Raw genomic sequence first — 8,453 nt, forward strand, 5'->3', positions numbered from 1 at the left:
CCACACAGCCCCGGGCGGGCAGGACTGAGGACCGGCAGGGCAGGACCCGGTCCCAGCCCCAGGCAGGGGGCGTCACCGCGCCGGCAATTGCCGAACAAGGAGGTGGCGGGCCCGGGCTCAGTTTCGGTTCAGAAGCAAAACGCTGGGTCGTGCCAGGCCCAGCTGGGCTGCGAGGCCGACTTCCTGGGGCATTTCTCTTCCTGCTGATTTTAGTTTGGGGACAGGGAAAAACAAATTGTGTGTGTGCAGTAAAAAGGCCCATCCCGGGAGACAAAGGGTCTGGGTGGGGTCACTCCCTGAAAGATCCCCAAAAGGTGCCCCGTGCAGCTTAAGTCAACCCCAGGGCAGCTCGGAGCCCACCCTGCTGTGTGGTTCCTGGCTGGCCTCGGCCTCTCTGGGCCCTGGGCCACGGAGAGGGGCGACAGCCAGCCCCTTAGGGGGTGCCCGACCCTGGGGTTGGCTCCTTCCCAGCCTTAGCAGCAGCGGCCAGGCGGCCAGGTTTCGTAATAAACCGGTCTTTTAATTGCTACAGGGCAGGAGGAGGGAGAAGAGGGAAAAAAAAGAAACTAAGCTTTGTTGAACCTGGGTGGTGGCGCCGGCTGCAGAGAGAAGAGGCACTGTTTTTTTGCAAAGGAGCCTGTGGTGTGGCTGCTGGTGTGTGTGTGTGTTTGTGTGTGAGCACGCGCGCGCACGAGTCTTGTGGGGCTGGGGGGTAGGGGGTGGTCCTTAATCCTTCTCCTAAGTGGAAAATACACAAGAACCCAGAGGCTTTGAAATTTATTATTAGGCCATCCTAGTAGAAATAAAAATATATGCATCTGTGAGCTGCAAGTAACAAAATAGATTGTCTGTATAATTTGCAAACCGGGAGTTCCTGGGTGCAGACAGATCCCGTATTAGTCCTGGCCAGGGTGGCTGCACCCCCCCCAAGTCGGTCACCAAGTCCCTTTTGCATCTGTCAGCTCCAGTCTCAGGAAGGGTGGGGGACGTCGTAGCAGGTCTCACTCCACTTTTGAAGCAGAGTCCAAGACTTCCGCGATGGTGGGGGAGGGTCCGCAGCTCCCCCACTCCAGCTCCTGCTGTGTCTCGGGGCCTGAGCTGTCAGGTCCTCTCTCCTGCAGGCCTGGGGTCCCCTCTTCTCCTCTCTCCGCGGCCGGTGGCCCCTGCTTCTGGCACTGCTGCCGCCTCTCTGCCCTGGGGGCGGCCACACCTCTCCTTGTCCTCAGTCTCCACGTCACTGCCCCCTCCCCGTTGGTCTCACGGGTTGTTTTTATTTATTTATTTATTTTTTGGTGGGGGTGGATGGGTTGCTCTGCGGGTGAGGGGGTCAAATATTTACTGTATTTTCTTTTTTTCGGCAGCAACTGGAAGGTTCTGCTTGCTGGGAAGGGACCTCAGCGTTCTTGGAGGGAGATATAGGGGACCCACTGGTTGTTTCCCCGGCTTTCTTCGCAGTAGCTGGCCACTTCCACCAGGCTGTGGCTCTTCCAAGCCTCCGTGTGAGGATTCTGGGGGGGAAGGGAAGGAAGAAGGGGGGGTTCAGGGGGGGGAGGTGCATGGCGTGGGGGGGGAGGACTCCCAGGGTGGGCGGGGCGCCTCACTCTCCCGGGGGCGGCCCCATTTGGGGTAAACAGGCAGGTTGGAAATCGCACCCTGGGTGACCCGGCTGGACTGGGCTGCCCACGGGACATGCCAAGCGTGGCTGAGGGCTGAGCTGGGTCGCCGGCCCGACTTTGTTGACAAACACGGGTCCCGGTGCGGGGGCGGGGCGGGGCTCACCGTGACCAGGAGGCAGTGTAGGTCGCGGGCCTCGGCCGAGCCCTGGGTCTCCACCGGCTCGCCCAGTAGCTGGGCCAGGCGCTGCATGCCCGAGACGCGGACGATGTCGATGTCATTGTCGCAGCAGAAGGACTGCAGGAGCGTGAAGTGGATCTGCAGGCCGATGTCACCTTCCTCCTCCTCGTCGACGGCCAGGAGGCACAGGACCACGCTGTCGGGGTCCCTGGGGCGGGGGGAAGGGGAAGAGGCGTCAGCTGGGCACCACGGAGTGAGGGGAAGTTTGCAAAAAAAGCTAAAGGAAACCGCGGGTGCAGGGCACCGCATCTGCAGGCCGAGGGGGACGGGGGAGGGGTGCAAGGATTAAGGTATTGAGGGGGGACAGCGTAAGTGGAGGAATGCTTGCAGACCATGCAGGTCCTGGACGCCGAAGTCAACCCCCTCCCCTTCCCCCAACACCGAAAGCTAAGAGGTCCCCAACCCACTGTGAGGGCACTAGGGGAAATCCCAGCCCCATGCAAACGGAGGGGTGCTGGGGGCGTGCAGGCGTGCAGCGCGGAGGGGGTGCCCACCCCTGCGCGCGGCCCGGGGAGGGGGGTGACTCACACATTCATCAGCTTGGCCGACTCGTACACCCCCACGGTGAGCCGGTCCTGGCGCTGCGCAGCCACCAGCAGCTCTTCCACGGCTGAGCTCAGCATCTGCATCCTGGGACCAAGGGAGAGGGGGGGTACGTCAGCGCCGGGGACGGTCGCCGCGTTTCCCCCACCCCCCACCCCCACCAGCGTGGCCCCGCCGACCTCAGGCGGCGGGAGGCGTCCCGCAACTTACTTCTGCGCCGCGTTGTCGCACGCCACGAGCTCTTCCAGCGTCATGGTGCAGTTATAATCCACAGCGGAAAGAGCTCCACGACAGCCCCCAGGAAAAAAAAGCCAGATCCGAGGCCACACCGCGCAAAAGCTTCCCACGAGGCCGGAGAGCGCTTCGCACACTTCCGAGAGGCGGCGAAATCCCCACGAATAAAAGCGAAAGAAAAGTGCAAACTCCCCAGCGAAAGAGGCGGGGACAGCAACGAAATACAGACGTGCGTCTGGACTCCCGCGATCTACACCCGCGGCCGGGCGGCGCCGCCCTTTATTTCCTCTCAGACCCGGGGCGGGGCCTCGGCGCCACCGTCCGCCCTTCCGATTGGCCGACGGGCCAACAAAGGCGAGAGCAGCGCGCGCGGCGGTTGGTCCGTGGAGAGAGAGGGCGGGGTGCGGCGCGGTGGGGGCGTCCCACGTGGGGGCGAGAGCCCCAAGGAGGGAAGCGACGTCTAGGGGGTTAGCGGGCGCGGAGGGGGGGGGGGGGCGGTAGCATGAGTGCCAAAAAAAGAAAAAAAAAAAAAAAAGCAGAAGTTTTCTCCTGATTTCCCGGCAGCGGCGCCGCGTTTCGGGGCGCGCGCGGGATTTCCAGCGCGCGAGGCGGCCTAGCGCCGTCCGGACTTTTGGCGGCGGTTGCTGGAATCCTCTCCCGACGCTGGAAGAGCTCCCCTGGCTCGCGCTCTTCGCAGGCTTTGCGGGGTCCTGCCAGGGAGGGGGCGTGGGTGGGCGAAGAAGGAGCCCCGCTTTGCGGCCCGATTGCTCCCAGGTGGCTGCGGGGACCCCAGACCCGGGTTGACTGCTCTTCTCGGGTCTCTGTAGCCCCCCACTCCCCGCCCCGTCCCATACAAAGGCAGCTTTACCTCCCCGGTTGGAGGAAGCATGACAATTTTAAGAGGCATACAGTAAGCGCTCAATAGACGTCACCTGGGGGCGACGGGAGGTTGCCTCGAGGTTCCTCCAACTACAGATGCCCCAGGCATACTTGGGGGAGGAGTCGGGGCGCCCCCTCTCCGCACCTCCACAGCCCCAGTTTCAGGTTGGGGCCCTCGTGGAAGACGCAGGTGGCTTTGCAGCTCGCTCCACCGTCCTTCAGTGGAGGGAAATTAAGACCCAAGAGAAAGTTGGGGGTGGAGGGGGGCAGTAGGTGGTGGTGGTGGGACGGCTCTTGCTTGCATATGCGCTGCAGCCTCTGGCCTGCTTGCATCACGATCGCCGCTTTTATGATATGCATTGGGCGCCTATTGCATACCAGGTGCTCCCCGGTCCGCCCGATCAGGGTTCATTTAATCCTCAAGCACCCGGGAAGCTGGAGCTATGCTTATCTTTATCATGCAAAAGGGGAAACTAAGGCTTGGAGAGGCCGTCCCTCCCCCAAAGCCACTGGCTAGCGGGTGTCGGAGCCCAGCGCGCGCGCGCGCGGGCACTGCCCCACGCAGTCACACCCGCCTGCCCCGGGGAAAGACGCTCACGAAACAGGCAGGCAGCCTCGCGGGGGGCCGGCTCCCACGGGCAATCGGGGGCTCCCGGGTGACTCACGTCTGCGCCCCCTCCCCCGCCAGTCTGGAGCCTGGCTTCACTCCCCCGGCCCCCCCCCACCTCCTCCCGCCCGCGGGGCCAGCTGACGCATCGCGCCGCCTCCGCGCCGCCCACACCTGGGGCGCGAAAGGTCCCGGGTGCTGCCAGGCGCGGCGGCGCCACCTGGTGGTCACGCGGGGTCTCTGAGCCCGAGGGCCCGGAAAAGAGTGTCAATGCCGGAACCCGGATGAGAGTTGCAATATTTTACAGACACAAAATTTTACATACGCAATAGATATTTTACATCCTATAGACGCAATACTTAAAAAAAATCGTCAAACTGCTGCTCAGGGGAACCTGGTATTATAAATAAAATTGTCTGGGACCTGGGTGGAAGCGTAGGGTAAGGCGAGTGAGGCATTTAAGGAGGCGTCAAAAATCTCAGTTGTTAAGATAAACAGCTCCCCCCCTTTTTTCTTTTATTAGAAAAGTTGTGGGCTTAATCATGCATAAGATAAACGATGCTTTAACGCAATCTTTTTTTAAATCAAAACTTTTGCCAAAAAATCTAGAGATGAACCAAACATCAAGATTTTAAATAAAGACAGGATCCAACCGGGCTCGGAGTCGGGGGAGGCGGGGGAGGTGAGTTGTAAAACTGTACAGTTGGTTCCTGTCTTTATTTGCAATTTTGATATTTTCTCCATCACGGATTTTTGGGGGGGGGGGCCTTGATTTTGATTTTTTCTGGAATTAGAGAACGGTGATGGTGACACAACGTTGTGAGTAGACCGCAGCCACTGAACTGTGCAACTTAAAACGGTGAATTTTTTGGTGGATGACTTGCATCTCAATTTTTCAAATGAGGGCACAAAGGTATTTTGAAGTCTGAGTTTGGAGGCTCCCCCTTCAATATTTTGCTCGTTGGAAGTGCCTTCCCTAATCCGGGCCTGAAGGAACCTCGCCAGATGGGAGCAACACCTGGAGAATATTTCCCACGCTCTAGAATCCATAAATTCACCTTTAGTTTTAATTTTGGCTTAATTTTGCACCGCCTTGAGATATTACTAAGAACCAACATTTATTAAAAGCTTACGAAAAGCAGGCATCTTAAAAGCATTTTCTTCTTCAATGCCCGTGAATCCCTGGTAGTCATTATGTCCATTTTACAGAGAGGGAAACAGGGACTGGGGAAAGCAAAGTTATGTCTGCAACTCAGAGCTGCATTGATGCTATTCCAGGATCTTTCCAACATTCCCAAACCCCAGGGACCAGGGCTGGGGGGAGGGGCGGGTGAAGAAAGTCTGCCCCGGGGGGGGAGGGGCGGGGGGAGGGGCGGGGGGGAGGGGAGTGAGCCTTCAGGGATGAAGTGGAGAGGGGGGTCTTCTCTGGGGAAGAAGGAAACAGCACTCCAGGCAAAGGAAACAGTCATCTTGGCGGAGGAGGTTGTCACAGCTGGAGTGGCAGGTGCACATGGAAAAGGGCCTGGAGAAGTTTCTCCCAACTCCTGCTGTGTGCTGGGAAAGGCTAGGGATTAGCACTCAGGTGCCAGATTGAAGGGGGGCCCCCAGACTCACTCCTCAAGATAAATAACATTTTCCCCTCATTTAAAAATTGCGATATAATTCACATATACCCTGAGATTCACCATTTCCAGAACAAGGTAAATAATGACTTAAAAATTCTTTTTTCTCGAAAAAATTTCAAACTTACAGAAAAGCTGCAAAAAGAATACATCAGTGGAAGACTCCAATTTTTCCCCCATGCCCAGATACCCAGTTACCAACTGTTAACATTCTGTCATCTGCGTTATATCGTTCCATCTGTCTATCCATCCATCCATCGATCAATTGATCAATTTTCTAAACATTTGAGTGTAGGTTGTACAAGCCATGCTCCTCAAATTCATCCTAATTCCATGTACGTTTCCTAAGTACAAGGACATTTACATCTATAGCCACTCCAAGTGCAGGAATCAAGTTCATGAAATTTGACATTGATATAAAGCTGACAGTCTAGATTCTGATTTTTTCCTATATCCCAATAATGTCCGTTTGAACATTTTACAATGAGTAACGTTTTGGTCTTTTGTTTTGTTTTGTTTTTTTAATATGGGGAGGCACCGGGAATCAAATCCAGGTCTTGGGCATGGCAGGCGAGAGCTCTGCCACTGAGCCACCATGGCCTGCCCCATGAATAACGTTTTAATGCAACATTTTAAAGTCAAAATGAATTTCCCCAAAATCCATGATGAACAAAATATTAACATTTTAAATCAAGCCACGATTAATAACTGTGCCACACCAAGCCAAGGGGAAAAAAATCAGCGTGACTGATCTTGGCTTGATTTTAAAATTGGAAGGGAAGGTCTCATTTGCAATGGATTTTTGCCCTCATTTTGAGTTTGTAAAATATTGTGTTAAAATATTACTTATCAGGGCGGGCCACGGTGGCTCAGCAGGTAAGAAAGCTTGCCTGCCATGCCCGAGGACCCGGGTTCGATTCCCGGTGCCTGCCTATGTAAAATAGAAAAAAATATATATATATTACTTATCTTGCTCTGAAATTGGATGGCTGCACTTCGAATATACTAGAAACTGCTGAACTGTATGCTTTAAAATGGTGAATTACATCTCAGTTGAAAAAAAAGTCAAAGGGAAATATTTACCTGGGTGATTGAGTTCTTTTGTGCCTGAGATAAATGCCTCGCTCTCCTCACCCTCATCCTGCCGCTACTTGGCACCTGCCTTTAACTCCCAGAGCACACCTGGATGTGGTGGGGTGGTGGGGTAGGGAGGGGCCCACTGGACAAATGAGGAAACCAAGTCTCTGGGAGGTTGAGGGGTTGGCCAGCTAGGATGAGGGATCTGGGTGGAAAGGTCACAGGATTAGGAGCCTCAGAACTGGGGAGGGATGTTGGGAGAGGCAAGCATAGAGACAAAAACCCGATGGCATGGTAGGAGGGGTGAGAGGGACCCGGGCGAGGGGCATGGGGGGACAGACAGATACCCCGAAATAGCTCATGGGAGGGATTTGGGGGTGGGAGGCAGGATGGCTTGAAACCTCTGTTCTGCTCCTGGCCAGCGGTGAGGTCCTGGCCATTCCCCCTTCCAGTGCCTCAGTTTCCCCTTTTGCAAAACGGAAATAGTAAATTCCCCAGGGTGATTCTGAGCATGAAATGATGTTCCAGCCCACCCTAGGAACAGTGACTGGTGGGTCGTTTTCTAATGGTGTGACATTGGTGGAGGACTCACTGGGTGCCAAAATACGGGGTGAATAGGACAGACACAGATCTGGCACTGGGGGTGAGGATGCACGGCTATGTCAGCTTAGGGGGTTGGGGTGGGCTTCTCTGGGGAGGTGGCATTTGAACTGACACCTGCACAACACGGAGAAGCCAGGCTCGGAGACAGCATGTGCAAAGGCCCTGAGGTGAGACAATGCTGGGCATCTTTAAGGAGCCCCAAAAGGCTTGGAGCAGAGTGAGGGGGGGAGGGGGGAATAGTGGGGGGGAATAGCCGGGAAGGGGGAGGAGCGGGGGAGGGGAGCAGGTTGTGTGTGTGTGAGATCAGAAAGGTGGGCCTTGGTTGGGGGCTGCAGGAGGGAGCTAGGTTCGACTCTCAATGTGCTGGGAAGCTGTTGGTAAGTTTTAAGCAGGGAAAGGGCTCGGCTCTGACATCATGTGTTTTGCAAGGACGGACAAGATCTGATGATTCCCGTCCCTGAGGAGAGACTTCCTGGTGAACACGAGTCAGCGTCTGAACTTTGAGACATTTGTAAGATAGGAACTGGGCTGGAGGAGGCGGGAAGGGCATACCACTCGATGTGGGGGTGGAGTGGGGTGGGGGGTTGGGGGGGAGCGGCTGGGGGTGCGGCAAGAGCCAAGGTGAAGAGGTCAGGGAAACTAAGGTGCCTCTAGGGGCAGGACACTAGCCGGTTTCACATCCCAGCTCCACCCCGATGAGCTGTGCATCCTTAAGTTGGTGACTTAACCTCTCTGAACTGCCCGCGCCTCGTGGGAAAAGGATGGCATAAAATGAACACTTAGAATAGACTTGGCGCATAGAAAATGCTCCTTTCAGTGCTGCTGCTGGAGGAAGGACTTTGAAAGCCCCTTGCAGCCCGCATGGCTCCCTGGATACCTGCTGGCCCTCTGCCGGTTCTCTGCACAGTGCCATGAGGGACCCTTTCAAAAACTGAGTCATATCATGTCCCTCCTCAAAAATCTGCTTACCTTCCTAAAGCAAAACAAGGCTGGAAAACCCTTCCTGTTGTTCTTTGAATTTACCCACCATGTTC

At 56.0% G+C, this 8,453-nt stretch overlaps 1 protein-coding gene across 1 annotated transcript; it reads right to left on the reverse strand.

Annotated features, from left to right (window-relative positions):
- Positions 1–764: 764 nt before the first annotated feature.
- On the reverse strand, positions 765–2,879 carry GADD45B (growth arrest and DNA damage inducible beta). The gene is made up of 4 exons (XM_077121234.1): positions 2,608–2,879; positions 2,383–2,484; positions 1,780–2,002; positions 765–1,508 (listed from the first exon to the last, which is right to left on the reverse strand). The coding sequence occupies exons 1-4, from the start codon at positions 2,649–2,651 to the stop codon at positions 1,395–1,397; spliced, it is 483 nt and encodes a 160-aa protein (XP_076977349.1). The 5' UTR covers positions 2,652–2,879; the 3' UTR covers positions 765–1,394.
- Positions 2,880–8,453: the final 5,574 nt, after the last annotated feature.

This window comes from Tamandua tetradactyla, chromosome 11 (genome assembly GCF_023851605.1).
Source record: "Tamandua tetradactyla isolate mTamTet1 chromosome 11, mTamTet1.pri, whole genome shotgun sequence".
Taxonomy (NCBI): domain Eukaryota; kingdom Metazoa; phylum Chordata; class Mammalia; order Pilosa; family Myrmecophagidae; genus Tamandua; species Tamandua tetradactyla.

What these genes read in the sequence shown, in the direction of transcription:
- GADD45B (XM_077121234.1), bottom strand. Translation starts at nt 2,651, where the DNA reads ATGACGCTGGAAGAGCTCGTGGCGTGCGACAACGCGGCGCAGAA. An exon ending in TCGGCCAAGCTGATGAATGT is followed by an intron (nt 2,003 to 2,382) that starts GTGAGTCACCCC and finishes CCCCCGCCCCAG; the next exon opens with GGACCCCGACAGCGTGGTCC. An exon ending in TACACTGCCTCCTGGTCACG is followed by an intron (nt 1,509 to 1,779) that starts GTGAGCCCCGCC and finishes CTTCCCCCCCAG; the next exon opens with AATCCTCACACGGAGGCTTG.